General features: G+C 41.6%; 1 protein-coding gene across 1 annotated transcript; it reads right to left on the bottom strand.

Annotated features, from left to right (window-relative positions):
• Positions 1-1219: 1219 nt before the first annotated feature.
• LOC311231274 (E3 ubiquitin-protein ligase MARCHF5-like) lies at positions 1220-2062 on the bottom strand (the record flags this gene model as incomplete). The annotated part of the gene is made up of 1 exon (XM_084338273.1): positions 1220-2062. The coding sequence occupies one exon, from the start codon at positions 2060-2062 to the stop codon at positions 1220-1222; it is 843 nt and encodes a 280-aa protein (XP_084194399.1).
• Positions 2063-23514: the final 21452 nt, after the last annotated feature.

The raw sequence follows: 23514 nt of genomic DNA, 5'->3' as shown, positions 1-23514 counted from the left end.
TGGACAGGACGACCTCCAGAGGGTTTGTCTCAGACTTTTATATGCTCTTAATTCAATCCACGTATAAAAATCTATCATTGGATACAATCTGGCGTGTGGATATCCCGGAGTTGGACCCCGAGTTTGACTGGGATGATGTTTGGGCAAATGTGGCATTGTCTTCCCGCAACCCCAATCACCAGCAAATTAATTTTAATTATATTCATAGGACCTATCTTACACCTAGGAAGCTATTTGCTATGGGACTGATAACCGACTCTCGGTGCACTTTGTGCTCTCAAAAGGCCACTGGCACTTATATGCATATGTATTGGGATTGCCCACCAGTGGCCCGCTTCTGGAGGTCAATAACGGACAAACTTTCAGATCTGTGTGGCTTAACTATCCCATTCACAGCTGTTACGCTACTCCTGAACAATATAACGACACTACCTTCGTCCGTTCAACTAAAAAGGGTTGTCCTAGCGGGTGTCACAGCAGCGAAGAAGCTAATAGCAATGAGATGGAAGGAGCCTGAGAAGCTTACAGTGATTAACTGGTCCCTAACACTATTGGATGTGATTTATCTGGAGATATCCACGGCGCGAGTGATTGGGGTGGGACAGGCAGGTATTGACCTGTGGTTTGCAGCAGCCGAAAAGGTCAGGACCGCCGTGTGCGGCTGAGCGGGGTTGAGGTGCGTGTTCGGGTGAGTCCGGCGGTCTCTTGGGAGGGGGAGGAGGAAATGTTTTGTCTGCCTTGTCTTTTGTCTTGTCATCTTGAGTTTAGCTGGGGATATTATGGGGGGGCAGCTATTTAACTATTTCTTCACTGTTTGGCCACTTTTACACGGTCTCTGTGAGTCTATGGAACACCTCTACAGGTTTTTGTTTTTTCATGAAGGTTCATTGCTCTGTTTTCGGGTCGTGTTCTCAAAATTTTTTCCTTGTGGTGGATTTTATTAATATAGGGTCACACGGCCGGGAATCGGGGCTGAACACTGGGAAAGACCATTTATTAGATAGTACCCCTTGGAATTAAAATTTAGAAGGTTGAACTCTGTTTTCTTTTCTCTTTGTCTGTATAAATTGATAGTCTGTATTATTATTGTTTTTGTTATTTTCTTGTGAAGTTCTATGTATTGTGATTGTGGTTAATGTGTTGTCTTGTTTCATGTGAATAATAATAAAAAAATTTGATCAAAAAAAAAGTGTGCAAGTGTGAGACAACCCAAGCTGCCTCAGGCCTCCTCCTGCTGCTCGGGAAAGTTGAGGATCTTGCGATGGGCTTGTCGAAGGTACTGCTGCTGCTTGAAGTACACCTTGAACGCTCCCTTGATCGCCACAAAGGCAATGCCACCCAGAATGGTCCTCTGCAGGTTGGAGTTGACACTGCTGAACATGAGCTTGCCCACGATGGTAGTGATGGTGGGGAAGACCAGGGCGCCGCACAGGATACGTGTGGCCGACACGTGGTCTGCCAAGGGGCTGGCCTCTGCCGGGATCCGAGGAACCGGGCATCCGATCCCTGGGTAGATGAGGATCTGCAGCTTGTTGGAGTACTTCCTCCAGAGGCGCAGCATGTAGTCCTCCGAGCGAATCATCTTGCCCAGGATGAGCATGACGGGGATGGTGGGAAGGCCGATGAGGAGGAACAGAGGGTCGGCCCTCTCCATCACATCCAGACCCTCCTTGTGACCCAGCACCTGCATGACGGTGATGGCACCGTTGGTGACAGCCGTCCAGTAGATGGAGCCCACCATGACGCCAGCGGCAGCGAAGGGACATGCCTTGGAGATGAGGTGGTCGGCCAGGTCCAGCACGTACACCACAGGACCCAGCTTGGGGAAGACAATGAGGTACTCTGCGTTGCACTGCGGGCAGGCCACGCGTGCTGTGCTGTTGCCCCGCTGCTTCTCGTCCACCCAGCGCTGCAGGCACGACTGGTGGACCCACTTGGTGGAGCCACAGCAACGGCACGGGCGCACCCACTCGGCCGTGCGGTCATCCTCGTCTGTGGCGAAGCACACCCAGCAGCTCCTGTCCAAATTCTGCTGCATTACCACTGCACCCTGTTCCGCCATAATCGAAGTGAAGCAGAAAATACTTTAAAACGTTGCTAGCTAACTAAGCACAGGACGCCGCAAAATAGCAGGCTCTGTAAATTGGTGTAACGTAGCTAAGATTTGCCTTTGAATGGCTAGCTTGCTATCTATGCTGTCTATCTATAATTGTTGAATATGTTCTAGAATGTTCTATTATGACATCATACTGTGACATCACAAATGTTCTAGAATGTTCTATTCTAACATCATACTGTGAAATCACAACGGAACATGTTTAACCCATTTGAATAATATAAATAATATGTATGGTAAGGCTGTCCCCGAAGCCTGTTTTTGGGATTCAAACTTTGTCAGGGTTCTTCGAACCTTCGTTTTTAATAAAAGAAAAAAAATTATAATTAAAAAAAAATATTATTATATCCTCAAACTAAATCCTCAATTTGAATAAACGTATTCAAACTTTGTCAGGGTTTTTCCGAACGGACGTTTTTTAATAAAAAATTTTTTTAGGACTTCCGGTATGAGAGCAGACGGGTAACACACGTGCGAAAGAGCTCCTGGTCAAATGAGTGAAAAAACGGATAAAAAAAGACCCGAAAAGTAATTAAAAAGGAAAATGCTCACGAGAAGTAAGGAAGAGACAACGATTGTGAAGGAAATAGAAATGGAGAACATACGAGAAGGAGAGAATCCGAAGAAACAGAATCCCCGGAGCGAAGCCGAGAAAAGCCAGGCGAAAGAAGGGGGAGGTACCGCCGAGGCAGACACGGGAATGCCAGGATGGGCCATGAACATGCAGGCCGGGATACTGGAGAACATAACAGCGGCGATAAAACTGAACATGGACACGATAAGGAATGATATTGGGAAGCTACGGGAGGAATTGAGGAAGGAACAGGAGGACTTCAGAGGTGAAATGAATACAGAAATCAAAAGGGTGGAGGAGAAGATGGCGGGACAGGACAGAAACGTGACCGAGTTACAGACTAGGACGGCTCACGCGGAGGAATGGAACACGGAGATACACGAGGTATTAACATGTGTGATTCAGAAACAAGAACAGATGGAGACAAAGATGTCGGACATGGAGGGGAGGTCACGGAGAAATAACATCAGAATATGGGGACTGAAAGAAGGAGTCGAAGGGGAATCGGTGACCCTATATGTGGAAAAGCTTATCAAAGAACAAATGAAGGAAACGGGACTGGAAAAAATGGAGATACAGTCTGTCCGGTTGGCTCCGAGACCACAACCGGACAGACCTCCGAGGGCGGTGATTATTAACTTTCTGAGATTCGAGGTTAAGGAATTGGTACTCAGAACCGCGTGGACCAAGAAGATTGAAATCGAAGGGAAAAGACTATCATTTGATCACGACTACTCGACAGCGGTAGCGATAACACGCAGGTCCTACGCGGGACTGAAGAAAACCCTGAAAGAAAACGGAATGAGATTCCAGTCACCCATGACCTCGCTAAGGATTCACTGGGAGGAAGGAGCGGCGATGTACGCGACGGCACGAGAAGCGGAGCGAGAGATGAGACGGCGAGGGATGAGGATGGCGGAGGACGGAGAAGGAAGGAGGCGGGAGGAACAGACGCGGAGCCTGCAGCAGAGATTGGAAGGAGCCCGCAGGTGGATCAGAGTGGAAGACCGAAACCGGAGGGAGGAGAGAGGAGAAGGCGGAGGTGAAACGTGACGGAGCGAGGACGGAGACGGATGAGGAGGCCAGACGGAGAGGAGGCGGGAGGAGACGAACGGATGAGTACACGCACAAGAGATTGAAAAAACTATTCAAATAGAGACAAAGTATAGAAACTGAAATAACATATGCATAAGCACACATTCCCAGGTAGAGGCAGGATATAGAAATGAACGTAACGTATACATGGACACATAATACACAAGCTGATGGACCCCCCGGACACAGGGACCCCCCGAACGCCTGGGGAGCACTTTATGTAAAGTTTATGTTTTTTATTTATGTTAATCATTATATGTATTCGGTGAAGAGAGCGGAGGCTCCAACCGGGGAATGAGTGTGACATGGGGGGGACTGACAGACGAAAGAAGAAGAAAGATGACAAGGGTTAAAGGTATAAAAATGATGTCGTTAAACGTTAATGGAATGAATAATGCGATAAAAAGGGGCAAAGTGATGTTGAAATGTAAAAAAAGTGAGATGGAAGTGATTTTTCTGCAGGAGACACATTTGGTAGCACAGGGTCATGAGAAACTGAAGAGATTTGGATATGAAAATGCATACTATAGTTCCTTTGAACAAAACCCGAGGAGAGGAGTAATCACGTTAATCAAAAACACAGTCAAATTTGAATTGATCAAGGAAGTAAGAGACAAGGAGGGAAGGTTTGTTTTGGTGAAGGGGAAAATGGAGGGCCAAATGGTTACGTTAGTAAATGTTTATGCACCCCCAGAGAGTGAGAGGGATTTATATGAGACCATTTTTGACATGATAGTGATGGAACTAGAAGGGATATTGATATGTACGGGAGATTTTAACGTAGTACTGAATCACGACCTAGACACCACGAGTACTAGAAAAGGACGGGCGCCCATCAGTAGATATATGAATATTCAGATGACGGAAATGGGAATTACAGACGTTTGGAGGGAGATGCACGCCATGGACAGGGAATACACACATTACTCACACCCACACGTGACGTATGCGAGAATAGACTACTTTTTGATGACGACGGGGGACAGTTACAGGGCACGGGAGAGCAGTATAGGAGTGGCGGACATATCGGATCACAGTGCCATATATCTGACAGTAGATCTAGAAGGGAGACGGAGGAACACGATTTGGAGACTAAATGTAGGAATATTAAATAACAAAGGGGTGGTGGGTCAGATCAAGGAGGAGATAGATATAGATATAAGGAAGAAAATGACAACGGGGCGGTAGACCCGAACATTCTATGGGACACACTGAAGGTAGTGATAAGGGGGAAATTGATGGAAAAAACAGCAATGCTGAAGAAGGCCAGAACGGAGACATATCACAATCTGATAGGGAAGCTAAAGAAGCTAGAGGGGAGACACCAGATATCAAAAGAACAGGAAACGCTCGGAGAAATCAAAGAAGTAAAGGCCAGGATAAATAGGGAATTATTGACGGAAATAGAAAAGAAAGCGAGGTTCATGAAACAAACGTACTATGAAGGGGGACCAAAAGCGACCAGACTGTTGGCTAGGAGAATTAGAACGCAACAGAAGTTGAACACGATACACACAATAAGGGATACAAAGACTAATGAAATATTGAGGGACCCAGCTGAAATAGAGAGGACATTTAGAGAATACTATGAGAAATTATACACACAGCCAAAAGCAGCGGGAGAAGAGGAAATAGAAACATATCTGGAGAAGCTAGAGTTACCATCGATAGGGAAAGAACAGAATGAAGAGTTAAATAAAATAATTACGGAACAAGAACTGGAAGATGCAATTAGTAGAGCTAAAAACAACAAGTCTCCGGGGAGCGACGGATTCCCATCGGAATTCTACAAGACATTTAGAACTGAATTAGCACCCATGTTAGGGGCGGCGTTCAGACACACGATGGAAGAGGGGAAAATGCCCCCCTCGTGGAAGGAAGCCATAATCACCACGATACCGAAGGAAGGGAAGGATAGGGAATTATGTAGTAGTTTCAGACCTGTGTCCATACTCAACGTAGATTACAAGATGTATACATCGATAATATCAAAAAGATTTGAGACGTTTATGCCAGACATTATAGATGAAGATCAAACTGGATTTATTAAAGGGAGACAGACACAGGACAATGTGAGAAAGACATTACACATAGTAGAGGAGATACAAAAACAAGGGGGTAGCGCGGTACTGATTAGCCTAGATGCAGAAAAAGCGTTCGACAGTGTGAGCTGGACATTTTTATATAAAACATTGATGAGGTTCGGACTGAACGGGAGGGCGATGAAGATGATCAAGGCGCTATATCAAGAGCCGACAGCGAGGGTTAAGGTGAATGGCAGCTTGACGGATAGAATCAGATTAGAGAGGGCTACCAGACAGGGATGTTGTCTCTCACCGACGCTCTTCGCCGTTTTCATAGAACCACTGGCACAACTGATCAGGCAGACCGAGGACATCAAGGGAGTAAGGATAAAGGGAACGGAATATAAACTAGGCTTATTTGCAGACGACGTGATAGTATACATGAGGCAACCAGAAAAGAGCTTCCCGGCACTGATGGATCTACTGAAGGAATATGGCCACTACTCAGGATACAAACTAAACGTGACAAAGACACAGACCTTAGCATGGAACTATTCTCCAACGACGGAAATTAGAGAACAGTACGGGATAAGATGGGACATGGACAAGATTAAATACTTAGGGGTGAACATCACGATAGGGGTGGAGAAACTGTTTGAGGCGAATTATACACAGATAAATCAGAACATCAAGAGAGACCTAGAGAGATGGACAGTAATGCCCTTGGACTTCAATTCAAGAATAGAGGTCATTAAAATGAACATACTATCAAGGTTACTGTACCTATTCCAGTCACTACCGATACAAATACCACAGAATCAATTCAGGGAGTGGGACAGACTGATATCGAGGTTCATATGGGCGGGGAGAAGACCACGGGTCAGATATAAAACACTACAACTACCAAAGGAAGAGGGAGGGATGGCAGTACCCAGCCTACAAGATTATTACTATGCAGCACAACTGAGAGCAGTGACGTGCTGGTGTAACGACAGATATGAGGCAAGATGGAAAGACATTGAAAAAGAAGGGGAGGGATACAAGGTACAAGCTCTGGTGGGGGATAGGGAACTATTTAAAGAAAAAGAGGGACTATTAGATCCAATCACCAAATGCACCTTGACCATATGGAACAGAGTAGTAAAAACACACAAATTGGAGAAGCAGTCAGGGGTCCTGAGATGGGTAGCACATGACAAGAGATTCAAACCAGGGAGGTTAGACCATGGATTCAGAAGGTGGGAGAGGGGGGGGGGGCAACAGCAATATGCAAAATGATAGAGAAGGGAGAAATGCAGACACTACAAAAATTAAAGGAGAAATTTGGACTAGAAAACAGGGACCACTTCAGATATCTACAGGTTAGAGACTACTACAACAAAGAAATAAGGGGGGCCAAAGACGAGGAACAGAATGGAATAATAAAGATGATAGTATGGGCATACAAAGGGGGGCAAGGAAGAGTAATATCAGCAATATACCGGGCTATAATGACCAGCAAGGGACACACGACAGATTACATAAGGGAGAAATGGGAGAGAGAGCTAGAGATAGAAATAACAGGGAAGGAATGGGGGAACATATGCGAGGTACAACATTCAACAACAGGATCGAGAATATGGAAAGAATTTGGATGGAAAAACATAATCAGATTCTTTATAACCCCAGAGCTGAAGGGAAAATATGCACCAACACAAAAAGCATGCTGGAGGATGTGTGGGAAGGAGGGGGCAAATCACACGCACATATTCTGGGGATGTCAGAAGCTGAAGGGGTATTGGGAGGAGATAGGGGAAGCAATGATCAGAATATTAGGATACGGGATACCACAAACAGGACTGGTGCTTTACTTAGGAGACCTGACACACGAGGGAATACAAGGGGGGGACAAATATTTAATAAAGATAATGTTGATAGCGGCCAGAAAAGCAATAACGAGACTGTGGTATAAGGAAGACCCACCGACAATAGCAAAATGGGTAGGAATAGTGGAAGAAATACAGGATATGGAAAGGATAACACACATGCTGAGGTTACAGGAAGAGAAATTTGGGGAAAGATGGGGAAAGTGGGAGGATTATAAAAGGAACGAGAACGACATCACAGAGGAAGAACCAAATGCAACACAAGAGAGCGAAGGGTAAAGGAGGAAAGATGTTCAAGCAGGGTCTATGAACCCATGTCACACACCTGTACTTTAGTTAATATTTTCTATTTTGTTTTTGGGATATTACAAGTGCTGAATGCTTTTATACCTTATTATTTATGTCTGTTTAACGGTGTGATATTAAATATTCAGGGATGATGTGGTTTGTGTATGGGTGAAACAAAAGGCAAAGTGAAAGTTAATAAACAAGAGAAAAAAAAAGAAAGGACGAAGGAGAAGGGAAGAAAGAAACTCAAGGAGGGTCTCTGGACCCAGATCACACATACAAACCTTAGTCAGCATTTATTGTCTTTGAGTAGGAATTACCTGTTTATGCCTGTTTAAGGGAGATACACAATCAGCCTTTGTATCAAATACCTAGAAAACAACAGTAGGGGAACCAGACAACTAACCATGTGATACCCATGTAAATATTTATGTGCACTGTTTTTTCCTTTCGTTTTTATTGTGATACTAGTCTCTTCATTTTTTATTATTTATTTTTTGTAAGTGCTGTCTGTCTAAATAACTGTTAATAAAAAATGTAAGTTTAAAAAAAAAAAAAAAAAAAAAAAAATTTTAAATAAAAAGGATAATTCTCATTTATTTTTTATAAATTTTTTTTTAAATTTTTTTTTGTATATTTTAATGAATGAATGAATGAATTTATTCACACACACACACACACACACAATACATTACATGTAAGTATCCTCATGTGATATAACAATGTCGCAATTGTGTGCATGTGCCAGGTCTCCCAAGAAGCTATTTAAAGCTTTTGGAGGGAGCCTGAACACAGATATATACAGAATATAAACAACAAAACAATAAACAAAAAACAAAACAAAACATACAACGTGGGTAGGTTTACACACCTACCTACTAACTGACATATAACAGAGATACATAATACAGACAATTGTATTCCTAAGTTATCATTTTAATTAGAGATATGATTTAAGCAGTTCCTCTTTCAGTGATTTTTTTTAATGTTTTAAAGGTTTTTGTCATTTTCAGATTTTCGTCAAGCTTGTTCCAGATCTGTGGACCCCTGCATGCTATGCTTAGGCTAGCACAATTGAGCCTTCTCCTCTTGCCAAATATAAGATGCTTATTTCTTGTGTTGTGGATGTGCAGTGGTTGGCAGACTGGGACAAGCTCAGACAGTCTGTGATTCATGTTGTTGACAACTTGATACATAATTGATGCGTTTTGATGAATGTTAAATTCAGCGAGCCTCAGGAGACCAAAGCGATGGAACAGAGGCTTTGAGGGCGCTCTATACCCGGACCATGACAGCACTCGTAGTACCCTCTTTTGTAAGCTTTCTAGTTTCTTGAGATGGCTGGGGTATGTGTTGCACCATATGACATTACAGTAATTAATGAGGGGTTCATACAAGGTTTTGTATAAAGTGAGAAGGGCAGACAAGGGAAGAAAATGACGTATTTTGCAGAATAAGCCAACATATTTGGACAGTTTTGTTTGTAAATATTTTATGTGGCATTTGAAGTTGAGTGACTCATCGATGACGACCCCCAGGCATTTTGTGGACACCACTCTTGACAGCTCCTTTCCATTTATTTTTATGCACATGTGATGTGTGCGCATCCAATTTGAGTGGAAGACAATAAAGTTTGTTTTGCTGAGATTAAGTGATAATTTGTTGCATTTAAACCAGGTGTCCACTTTTTGTAGTTCTGTGTTGAGTAGATCTTGTAGCTCGAGTGGATTTTTATGTGACAGAAACTAATTAGTGTCATCAGCAAATATTACTTTGTGCAGAAGTTCAGATGAGTTGACAAAGTCATTTATATAGAGAATAAATAGTAAATGCCCTAGAATTGACCCCTGGGGGACCACATATTTGATGTCCATTTTTATTGATTTGTGATTGTTTATATCGACGTACTGTTGCCTACCATGTAAATAGCTACTGAACCAGTTGAGAGCCAGACCCCTTATGCCATAATGGTGTAGTTTCCCAAGTAGAATAGTGAAGTCAATGGTGTCAAAGGCCTTTGATAAATCCAAGAAAACGCCCACCCCACAATCACCCTGATCAATGGCATCATGTATTTTTTCAATGAGGTCTAATATTGCCATGTATGTTGTTCTCTTTTTCCTAAAGCCGTATTGTGAATATCCTCAAACTAAATCCTCTATTTGAATAAAGTGATTAATCTGATTAAATTAGTATTTTTTCTTTTATTAATTTGTTAGTGATGTAATAAAAAATAACACTTGGAACAAAAAAAATTATAATATACGATTGGTAAACACTCTGATTAACCAAAACACTTAAAAGAAAACTGGATGAATTATTATAAAATTATGTTGTGGTAACCTCTATTAATAAATAAGCCACACGACACGCGTGTGATCCCTTTGGTTTGGTAGTTTACTGGAAACGGGAGCATGGAAGGTTATACAATAAACTGGTGCGTCTTCAGCGCACGTTACTCATACAGGTAAGAACTCAGGCACCGGATATGGAAATACCTCACGTATATATCTGTAGTCACTCTGTAGTCCACAAAATAATATCCCTTGAGCGATAACTCCCTCTAGTGGGAAAACATAGATATTGCATCAATATTAATACTAGGTATATATAAGGCTGACATTATAACATAATGTGGTTGGCACTTCTTTATCGTTGCTATTGTAGATAACTGTGGCAATTCTAGAGTTAATACATGTAATTTTTTTTATTCATTGATAACCCAAAAGAAAACATTATCTACTTGAGGAGAGAATGTGTATATCTGTTTAACTTTGTGTACACACTTACCGCCCATAATGGGAGTAGGTATATGCGTTACTCATAAATGGTTTCTGCTTGGGGAGAAGTCTTGGTTTTGGGGGGAGTAATACTTAGGGTTTCCAACCTGCTCTACTTCTAGAAACAAAACAGTGAACAAAATGTGTATTTTAGCAGCTTTAGGGGCTACAGGCGTGTAGTTCACCAGTTTGATAAGAATCTATTATTTGGGAAACAGAAAATACTCTGTTACACTATAACCACTTGTAGGGCTGGGCGATATGGCCAAAAATGAAATCCATAATTATCGATATTGTTATAAGTATTAAAAAAAAATATATATATATATATATATATATATATTTTTTTTAAACAACAGATGTATGTTTATTTTGCAGCATTTCTTTGTTGTTGCCGCCATCTTTAGTGTTACAGCACCTCACATAGTTTTCAGGCTGCAGCTGGCTGTGGCACCAGGGGAGTTGAACAGTTCTGGCTCTGCTAGTTTCTTTTCTATCTTTTGGCGCTTTTTTGGTGGACAAACCACAGCACATGTGCACCGTGACTCGTGACTGGAGACTAGCTCTGCTAGCACACATAGCCTACTGTGTAATTTTACATTAGAAAGCAAACAAAATAAATGGACAAGAGAAAAATAAATCTCAATTTGGTCAGTATTGTCATTTGGACAAGCAAAGCCATTACTTTAAGTTGCAGGCAAGAAAGACAAGTCTGTCCACTGTCTCTGGGTTTAACAAAAAAATAAAAATAATCGCATGTGACACAGCTGCTCACCCGTTTTTTTTTTCCGTTTTAAAAACATATTTATATACCACCAATGCGTGTAAAACTTGACGCATATATCAACTGAGATTATCAACTAACTATATTGACTGAAAGATTCGAGATGCCATTAACAAGGAAAGATAAAACGATTGCAAAACCAAGCGCAGAGGACCCGCCTATGGCCGCGGGATACGTGCGAAAAATTGCAGAGGATATGGACGAGTTGGCATCCCCCTCAACCCCTATAAACACCTCTGCAGATACGGAATATATCATCCGGGAAATGAAAAAAATGGAGAAGACAATAACCGAAAAAGTAGATGCTATCAAAGAATCTATCGAATGCAAAATAGAAGCGCTAAGGGTGGATGCCGACGCACATATTAAGCGCACCGTAGCACTGGAAACTGGTTTGGAGGAACACCAACAGAATTTCAGTCGGATCTACAAAGACGTAGCTGATATCAACGATAAACTAACGGCTGAGATGAAGGGAAACTACAAAGAACTCAATACGGAGCTCAACGATATAACGGCTGAGCTTAAGCAAATCAATGAAGGACAAAAAGCTAAAATATTCGAGATGGAATATCAAAGTCGCAAGTTGAATATTCGTATAGTCGGACTGGACGAGTCGGTGAGCTGCACACATCCTGAAGCGTTTGCGAGAGAATTACAGAAAATCCTGGGACCAACAATCCTTGCTACGGTACCTGAGGTGGAGCAGTGTTACAGATTGGGGACCCGATCCAACGACAATAACGTCAGACCCAGAGTGATATTGGTTGTCCTGCGTCAAGTCAGAATATAAGAAATGATCATTCGTGAGACTCGCAGGATGAAAGGCAATCTGAAACACAAGGATAAGTCAATACACTTCTTTGAAGATTATTGTCGGGATGTGGTGATCTTGCGGGCCAAGTACAAGACGGTGATGTCCCAACTCTATCTGGAGAAATACAAACCCATATTAATATACCCTGCAAGACTTCGCATCGTCGATAAACAAGGAGAAAGGGTTTTCCTCAACTCGCCTGAAGATGCAGTCAAATATATGGCAGCACAAAATGCAGGATAGTGTATAAACAGCCTTTTAATCTCTGTTAGGCATGGACACCATATTGTATAAACTTTAATGAACCGCTGATTTGGGACAGAGAGACCTACGAGCTCTGAGTTATTGAATGTTTTCCCCGTTGGACTTTTATTATTGAGGACATATTAGATTTAAAATTGGAACGATACAGAGAAGATGAACATGACGTGGAAGCGGTCCTTATTTTAAGAGTATGGAATTCTAACAACATTCAGGGGACATACTGGAACATCCTAACACTGTAAAAACGACATATTGGAATAATCTAGAACATTTAAAACATTCTTTGATATATGGAACATTCTGGAATAACAGCAATATGTGGCCAGATATACAGCCAGTAGACCTTCGGGGGAATAACCAATAGCATCTAGCTGCAGAACCACAGAACCATCACAGCAGCGGCTGGCTGAGGACCGGTGGGCCCATCTCGGAATAATATTCTTCATAACGGATCATCGCCCACCCCTGGCCAGGGGAAATGCTGGATATATACGTATTTAAAAACTGCTTTTTACTAATTGGAAATATTTCCACTACTTCTCCAATTTATACTCTAGGTGTTTAAGCATAGCAAAGCTCTTTCAAGATCAAAGTTAATGTTCTCTTTTCTTTTTTTTCTTCTCTTTTCTCTGATTTATTGAGGTTCTCTTTTCAGTTCAATACCTCTATATTATTATTGGGTTATTATAAATTACACAAGTTCTTATAAAATTTAAGTGATTATGGTATGATAATTGAAGCTTATTTTTGGTCTTTATTTTTAGTTTTATCTTATTTAAATTTTTATTTAACGGGAGAGTGGCCAAGCCACAGTTGACATTCTACTTATGGTAGAATTTAGAATGTTAGATCCTATGGTATACATAGGAATGTTAAGGATAATTGGATCATTCTGGGATATCCGGTGGTTTAAGGGAGGGAGTTATACGCGAAGGTTGTGTTCATGGAACACAGTCCTGTACGATTCTCGGTGGGAGGGGGGAATAGGGGATTTTTATTTGTATATATGTATGTTTTTAAGCTCGGCTCTCAACGGGACCTCAATAATTGGATGTACATCTATTGTAGCTTCGCACTCCAGAAGCATTACCAACAACTACACAACAACATGTATAGATTATGGCTAGTTTGAATATAATGATCTGGAACACTGGTGGAATAAATAATCAACACAAACGCAAAAGCGTGCTCACACTGATGAAAAAAGAACAGGTGGACATGGCTCTGCTAAGCGAAACGCACATTTTAGAGAAAGACATAGATACGTTAGCGGACAACACATATCATAACATTAGTCACTCTTCCTTTGGAACGAGAACTCGGCGAGTAGCCATAGTCGTTAGACGGAAGTTGAATATTGAATTGAAGGGAGTATGGTCTGATGCAGATGGTCGGATAACTGTAGCTAAGATTTTACACAAGAACAGGAAAATAGCGTTGGTAGCGGTATACGCCCCAAATTTATACGAAGTTAGTTTCTTCACTACACTTACCAGAGTAATGTTAGACCTTCCCGAATACTCATTTATAATTGGTGCAGATTTTAATGCCATTTGGAATCCAAGGATGGACAAATCAAACCCCTCCTTTTCCAGCGAACAAAAAAATGCATCTAATGCATTAAAGGATTGGTCGAAGATTACAGGTGTAAATGACTTATGGCGATCACTCAACCCCACAACCCGGAAGTACTCTTGTCGATCTGCGAGACATAACACATTATCCAGAATAGATTACGTTTTTACATCCCCGAGACTATTTGATAACTACGATGTGGAAATGATACCCAATGCATTATCAGATCACTGTTATTTACTCCTAAAAGGAACATTTGGTATACTATCATCCCGAGCCCCAAGATGGCGATTTAACACGATGCTGCTTAATAACAAGGAATTCATTACACAAATCAAAGAAGCTCTTACGGTATTCCTACGGATGAATGCGAACTCGGTGCAGGATCCCAGAATATTATGGATGTCGGCAAAGGGAATGATCAAGGATTTCACTGATAGCTTTTCCTCCCAAATACGCAAGAATCGATGCTCAAAACTGGCTGAACTGGAAACGCTTTACTCAACGTTATTTAATTCTTTACAATACAACAACTCTGTTCGACTGGAAAATCAAGTCAATATACTAAAAAAAGAGATTAACGCCATATACAGACAACAATCTGAAATGCAAATACGTAGCACAAGACAACAGCAGTACTCCCAAGGTTCCAAACCAAGTCACCTATTAGCTATGCGATTAAGAGTCAACGCAAAATTTGCAGATATAACTACCACTAGAGCACAACAAGGACTTGTTACAGAACCCAAAGAAATAAACACGACATTCAAAGAATTCTACTCCAACTTATACAAATCAGAAACGACCTTCGATCAAAACAAAATGGACACATATCTTAATCAAATTAACCTTCCTAAACTTTCAGAGGATGACGCTAAACAGTTAGAAACACCGATCACACTAGATGAACTTAGGGAGGCCATATCTGAAATGCAAAGTGGTAGGGCTCCTGGAAGAAACGGTATCCCACCAGAAATGTACCTCTCCTGTTGGGACATAATTGGTCCCTTATTACTAAATATGATTTTATACTCAGTCAAGGAGGGGAACTTCCATAAGAATGACAATATTGCACTCATAACAGTCCTCCTTAAAAAAGACAAAGACCCCACCGAGTGAGGTAGTTACAGACCTTTAAGCCTCCTCGGAACCGGTATCAAACTGTACTCTAAGGTATTAGCCATCAGACTACAAAAGCATATGACGTCTTTAATTCATCGGGACCAAACTGGCTTCATAAGAGGCCGCTTGATCACTGATAACATAAGACGATTACTACACGTACTAGATGCTAACAAGGAAGACAACACTCCTAAGGCGATGCTGTCCCTGGATGCAATGAAAGCTTTTGACAGGTTGGAATGGTCGTATCTATGGGCAGTATTAGAAAGGATGGGGTTAGGAAAAGGATTCATTGATATGATTAAAGTATTATACAAAGACCCATCGGCCATGATTACAACAGGCACAATCACCTCCGAAATCTTTCCGGTATCACGTTCTTCCAGACAGGGTTGCCCTCTTAGTCCCGGACTATTCGATCTATCATTAGAGCCTTTAGCACAATATATAAGACAATCCCAATCCATAGAACCAATCGTAATCAAGGGCACACAACACAAAATTAGTTTATATGCGGACGACGTAATACTGTTCATGCAAAACCCCAACACCGCATTGCCTCATCTTCTCAAGTTGATTGAGGACTTTGGAGATTTATCGGGATTTAGGATAAATTGGCCAAAGTCGGCCTTCCTCCCACTTAACGCCCCTGCAAAAAGAAATATAACCCTCCCAGAAAAGATACCGATGGTAAAACACTTTAGATGTTTGGGAGTTGAAATATTTCCTACCATAAGCCAAACGGTGAAGCACAATTACATAAAATCAAATACGACCTTGTCAGGTGGTCAAAACTTAAAAACTCAGTACAGGCACGGATATCAATAATTAAGATGGACGTCCTACCTAGAATCAACTTCTTCAGCTCAATGCTACCGTTACCCCCTCCAAAGGGTTACTGGAAAGAATTACACTCCTCCACATACAAATTTATTTGGAATAACAAACCACCACGTATAAAAAGATCCACCGCACAGAGAAACAAAGCAGACGGTGGTATGGCATTTCCAGATTTCTACCACTATTTTAAGGCGTACACTTTAAGACCACTAACAACATGGTTTGATCCCCAAGCATCAGTATCCTGGAGAAATTTAGAAGAAAATATAGTAGCTCCATATAGGCTGAAGGACATAGTATACACCAAATTATCAATTAAGCAATGCGAACGAAAATTTGGCCCCATAATCACTCATGCGATCCGGATATGGCGTGAAACACAAAAAAAAGATTCTATCCCACATAAATGGCATAATCATACTCCCTTATTCAATAACAATGCACCCTTGATTGGAAAACAACCTATAAGATTCCCTAGATGGGAAAAGCAAGGCATACACTCATTAGGAGACGTTTTCAACAAACAGGGTTTTTGTAGTTTCGATGAAATACGCAAAAAATGTTATCTCACCAAGTCCACATATTATTTTTACGCGCAGTTATTGGCATGTTTGAAGGCTCACAGTGTTCCATTAACGATACCAATTGCACACCACAGATACCACAAATTTTTCTATGAAAGAGAGACATCGAGAGGTTTTGTATCAGATTTGTATCATCAATTACTAATGGCCTCGTATGAAACCCTCCACCTAGACTCTATTTGGAGGAGGGATATACCAGACCTGGAAATAGACTTTGAGTGGCAAGAAGCCTGGGCAAATGTTCGACTTGCATCAAGGAACCCGGACCATCAACAAATCAATCTTAACTATATCCATAGGACATACTTGACTCCTATAAGACTGAACAGAATGGGTCTTAAACAAGACTCCAAATGCTCCTTATGTACAAATGGGGACGAGGGGACATTTATGCACATGTACTGGGACTGCCCACCAGTTAAGATATTCTGGAAAGAAGTGACCCAGCAATTATCAAATCTCTTAATTCTGAATATACCTGTACACCCCTCTGTATTACTGCTGAATGATGTTTTTGAATATGCAGAACATCCACAGCGAAAGAGATTGGTTTTATCTGGTATCACAGTGGCTAAAAAGCTGATAGCATCACGATGGTTTCAACCGGAAAAAATTTGCCGGAAGGTCTGGATTCTTACATATCTCGATGTGATTTATCAAGAAATATCTACAGCAAGAATTTTGGGTCTCAATGAATCCAAAATGACAATGTGGTTAGAAGTGGTGGAGAGAATAAAAGCTAGCATATAATGGTAGTGTATGGTTAGGAACAAGTTATAATGGTTGGATTATCCAATGGGGGGTCCGGGAGGGGGGGGGGTACGAGCTAGAGCATAATAGGTTTTTAGATAACAGGTATTAGGGGTATATCCTGTATAAGACAATTAACTAAATGGTGATTTCATTGGATGTGCACTGTCAACTAATGCTTGTATATCTTATCGTGTGTTGTCATGTTTGTTTATGTGTTTGTTTAAAAAATAAAAATAAAAATCGATATATATTTTTTCCGATATCGATTATTAAAATTATATTGCGATAATTATCATTATCGTTATATCGCACAGCCCTAACCACTTCAATGTGTAAACACCATGTCTTATGCCTCTTATATATCTTTACATATTGTTTTCAAAGGCATTTTCTTTTGTCTCATGAGTGTTTTACAAAGGTGTGAGAGAGAGAGAGAGAGACAAACAGACACAATATAGACAGACAAATGATCAACCATATATCCTTTGCTATTTTAAGCTTTACTTAAAGAAGAAATTACTGTGAGTGTCAACCTTTAGTAACGTCCTGTCTTTAGTTATCCTAAATAAATCTTATACAATTGATATCTTAATTATAACTTATTAACCTTAGTTGTATAGTGCATAATGAAACGTTTATCAATCTGTATTGTTCTGCAAAAAATGGGATTCATTCAAGTCAAAGTTAATTTATCATGGATGATTCCATCATTCCAAGCTGTTAGAGAGAGAGAGAAAGAGAGAGAGAGAGAGAGAGAGAAAGAGAGACACACACACAGACAGAGAGAGAGAGACACACAGACAGAGAGAGAGAGAGAGACCTGGAAAGCGAACAGGCTCATGGAATGGGTGTCAGGGAGGAAGTGGGGGGTCTTTCGATTTGATTAAACGGCAAGCAACTAATGTCATGAGTGCAAAATTAAAGGACAATAAATCTAATCTAACTGAAATTGTGTAGCACAGACCTTTCTATGGATCAAAACCTCAATATTATTATGGTGTAGTTAATACTTCATGTATCCTTAATCCCTAGGCTAATGAGGCACTAAGATGTTAGTAAAAAAAAAAGAACGTATGCCAATGACAGGAAGTAACGGTATATATGTGTGTGTGTGTGTGTGTGTGTGTGTGTGTGTGTGTGTGTGTGTGTGTGTATGTGTGTGTGTGCAACAGCGAGGTGTATGTGTGTGTGTGTGTGTGTGTGGAACAGATAGGTGTGTGTGTGTGTGTGTGGAACAGAGAGGTGTATGTGTGTGTGTGTGTGTGGAACAGCGAGGTGTGTATGTGTGTGTGTGTGTGTGTGTGTGTGTGTGTGTGTGTGTGGAACAGAGGTGTGTGTGTGTGTGTGTGTGGAACAGAGAGGTGTGTGTGTGTGTGTGTGTGTGCGTGCACTGTGCACAAGTGCACATCTAGGGGCGGGGTGTAGATTTGGTCTCCCTGATGTTGACTCCTTAAGGCCTCTACATGCTACAGCAACTGCAAAGCAACTGCAACACAACATCAGCGCGACTTCAATGCAACCTGTTGCAGAGGGTGTTGTAGACTGTGTTGCGAGGATGTTGCGTACCTCTCCCCAAAATCTAATCTGAACAACCGTTGCGATGATGTTGCGTAGCAGTGATTGGTTGGTAGTGAATGGGGGCGGGGCTGCCTGTCACTGCTAGTGCTCCTGCATTGCTCGAGACCCAAAAATAACCTTACTTAATTAATAGCTCGATAGCTTACAGAGTGGATTGTCATTTATAAGATAGTTTAAAATGAATCAAACACAGGAACACAGAGGAGGTCCGAAAGTACCAGCATTTATATAATAGCGCATCTAAAGACAATAAGGATAGTAAGATGACCATGAATTCTTGTCCGAATTAAAAGGATGCTAACCAAAAAAAGCTGCAGGTGGTGAAAGTCAGTTGCCGACATTCTACATCATGCTGTCCTGGCTAGAGGTGTTTATTAAAAACCGGGAGACGGAGACCAATTATCCCGAGGTAACGTTATACAACTTTTACCAACGTCTTTTCTTATTACCAACGTTAGCTAGCGCGAACGTTAACGATAACTAAATAGCTTTGTTTGTCTGGACTATCATGCTAGCTAACATACCCAAATGCCATTCAGAATGTATTAACATAGTTTGAAGTGAGGACAGCTGGGTTCAGCACTTGACGCGAGGACAGCTGTAACATCCTTTTTTACAATGAACCTCGTCTGACCTCGTGTGGCGGCATAAATTACTACAATAATAAATAAATGATAATAAATCTCTATTTACACACTAAATTACATTACATCAACAACGTATTTTGCCATGACTCTTTCTTTCTGGTGTAGTTATAGTAATGTATTGTATACATTCTTGTCATTACAGGAAGACCAGCCATCACCAGAGGCAGACGTGTCAGGGACAGACACAGACGTAGTGTCATCAGGCCCAGACGCACCAGAGAAAGAAGACCCTCGTCCTGGCTCATCGGCTACCAACGTACAAGAGCTGGGCAGCTTACCCCTGACCTCAACCCCAAAGAGGAAGAGAAGCAGGAAGGGCAATCCTGAAGATGACCCCTTCGCCAAACGCCTACAACAGCTTACCCAAGACCGGGGGGAAAGGGAGCAGCTGCTTGCGGACTTGCAGACAAGCGCAAAAGATCAAGTGGGCAAATTTTTTAACTCAATTGGTGGTTTGATGCGCATGTTGCCACCAAAAGAGTGTATTTTGCTACACGCAAAGATACACCAAATGGTGTATGAGTCCGTCCAATTACATACTTAGCTCCAACACGCACGCACGCACGCACGCACGCACGCACGCACGCACGCACGCACGCACGCACGCACGCACGCACGCACGCACACACACACACACACACACACACACACACACACACACACACACACACACACACACACACACACACACACACACACACACACACACACACACACACACACACACACACACACACACACACACACACACACAAACGCAAGACACTTAAATAATTCCTTGCATAATCTGTAAATAATTGACTATTTTATTTGATCTTACCTCATTTTATATTTAATTAAATTTGATCTTACTACTACTTATTGTTACCATTCTTGTATTCATTGTCGTTTCTTAACTATGCACCGTTGAGTCTGAGCTCGAAACACAGAAATGTCATTACCTGCAATGCCCCCCTGTATTGTTGTGTATTTGATAAATAAAGAACTTGAAGTTGAACTTGAAGTTAAACAGTATATTATGTCAACAAATTAAGCCACAACGTTTCCTGCATTGCCACCTCGTCACCTCGGCTGTGACGTCCGGCTCTGCTACTGACCCTGTCTCTCCCTCTTGTCTTCTACCCAGGTCCTGTAGATGTCCTCACGTCCCCCTCGCTACTGACCCTGTCTCTCCTTCCTGGTGTCTCTCCCTCTTGTCTTCTACCCAGGTCCTGTAGATGTCCTCACGTCCCCCTCTCTACTGACCCTGTCTCTCCTTCCTGGTGTCTCTCCCTCTTGTCTTCTACCCAGGTCCTGTAGATGTCCTCACGTCCCCCTCTCTACTGACCCTGTCTCTCCTTCCTGGTGTCTCACCCTCTTGTCTTCTACCCAGGTCCTGTAGATGTCCTCACGTCCCCCTCTCTACTGACCCTGTCTCTCCTTCCTGGTGTCTCTCCCTCTTGTCTTCTACCCAGGTCCTGTAGATGTCCTCACGTCCCCCTCTCTACTGACCCTGTCTCTCCTTCCTGGTGTCTCTCCCTCTTGTCTTCTACCCAGGTCCTGTAGATGTCCTCACGTCCCCCTCGCTACTGACCCTGTCTCTCCTTCCTGGTGTCTCTCCCTCTTGTCTTCTACCCAGGTCCTGTAGATGTCCTCACGTCCCCCTCGCTACTGACCCTGTCTCTCCTTCCTGGTGTCTCTCCCTCTTGTCTTCTACCCAGGTCCTGTAGATGTCCTCACGTCCCCCTCTCTACTGACCCTGTCTCTCCTTCCTGGTGTCTCTCCCTCTTGTCTTCTACCCAGGTCCTGTAGATGTCCTCACGTCCCCCTCTCTACTGACCCTGTCTCTCCTTCCTGGTGTCTCTCCCTCTTGTCTTCTACCCAGGTCCTGTAGATGTCCTCACGTCCCCCTCGCTACTGACCCTGTCTCTCCCCAGGGCCCTCATTCATCAACGTGACGTAGAAAATGTTCTATTTCCATACTTAAGCACAGAATTTAGAATATGTGCACGCACAAAAAAAACAGGATTTATCACACGTGCGTACACAGGTCCTACGCCCACCTGTCTTGATAAATATGACTTTGATCCTACGTTTGAGCTTGTGCACTGTTTTAAGTATTTGCATACCAGAACCGCCCGATTAACCATATACGGTAATGGAATACCCCCATGAAATGTGGAAAAATGGACTAAGCCGAGGGAAGCGTGTTATGTGACAGGCTGACAGACGTGTACACGTACGGTGATGTCGGATATGATATCTATTAACCATTGCTGCCTGGGCAGCACAAACACTAATAAAGACTGTGCTGGAATATGACTGCCTTTTCCCGTTTTGTTTGATTAATACCCAGGGATTAAAGTTCTCCTCAATTTTATTCCAAATCGCGACGGATTTTCCGTCAATTTTCTACCTGCTGCATATGATTTCTAGAGGCATACAATCTATTTTGATGTCAGTATTGGGTAGCCTATATAAACAATAATACGAGAGCATATACAAGAACAATGAATCTCACTGCCATGTATGATGTAGCCTGCCTTTCAATACATGAACTTGAATTCCATCATGTTTGTGTGCGGGACTCACAAGGCTGTTGTCACAATGGGTGGTACTGGTACAGTAATAACAGTCTACACAATATCACGATGGACCATGCCATGTAGCCTATGTTCTATTATGACATGATCTGTGACGACAAATGTTCTAGAATGTTTGATTAAGATATCATACTCTGACAGCATGCCTATGATCAACAAAAACGCGAACTTGAATCCCATCATCATATTTACATAGTCTGTCCACTATCTTTATTACTTTGTTATCCCCCCCCCCCCATCTATGTAAAGCGACCTTGCATGGGTCTCTCTTGAAAGGCGCTATGTAAAATGAAGCTATTATTATTATTATTATTATTATTATTATTATTATTATTATTATTATTATTATTATTATTATTATTATTATTATTATTATTATTATTATTATTATTATTATTATTATTATTATTATTATTATTATTATTATTATTATTATTATTATTATTATTATTATTATTATTATTATTATTATTATTATTATTATTATTATTATTATTATTATTATTATTATTATTATTATTATTATTATTATTATTATTATTGTTGTTGTTATTATTATCACATGTCTGTGTGCTGAGCTCAGTGAAGTTTCAACGGAGCGAGGTAAACTATTCTAATCAACAAATTGAAGTAGAAAGCATTCCGTTGTGGCCAATCTTATTTGGAAACATGACACAAAATAATAGTATGTCGCTTTTTATTTGAAACAATATTTAATGGCGTTTGGAGGTGGGTGTTCTGCTTCTGCCCCCCGTGCCAAACAAGCAAGCCAACCTCTTGTTCCCGCATGAGCCCGTTATAATTACACTACTGTCGCTATTTTACAATTAACTGAATAACGGGTCATACAGAAGTTGAACACGCCAGTGTTGGAAGTAATGCACGGAAGCTTATTTCCGCGTTGAAACTAATGCAGAACTGAGGAGCGCTTATGCCGTAGTAACGATGTTCTACCACTGGGCGTCAGCTACGCATGCTCCGAGCTGTGCGTAAATATAAGCACGAAGTCAAGTTCAAGTTGAAATTGATGAATCCCACACTTTGCTTAGAAATGGTCGTACGCACAGGTTAAGCACATATCTGTGCGTAAGTCACGTTGATGAATGAGGGTGGTGTCTCTCCCTCTTGTCTTCTACCCAGGTCCTGTAGATGTCCTCATGTCCCCCTTGTGTGCAGCTCCCTGCATCAGTCATGGCCCCCTAAATCCGGAGTATCAATTATTGCCT

This window comes from Notolepis coatsorum (genome assembly GCF_963971535.1).
Source record: "Notolepis coatsorum genome assembly, contig: SUPER_6_unloc_2, whole genome shotgun sequence".
Classification (NCBI taxonomy): Eukaryota; Metazoa; Chordata; class Actinopteri; order Aulopiformes; family Paralepididae; genus Notolepis; species Notolepis coatsorum.
Note: the sequence above shows the minus strand (reverse complement) of the source record. Positions and strands in the feature narration are given on the sequence as shown.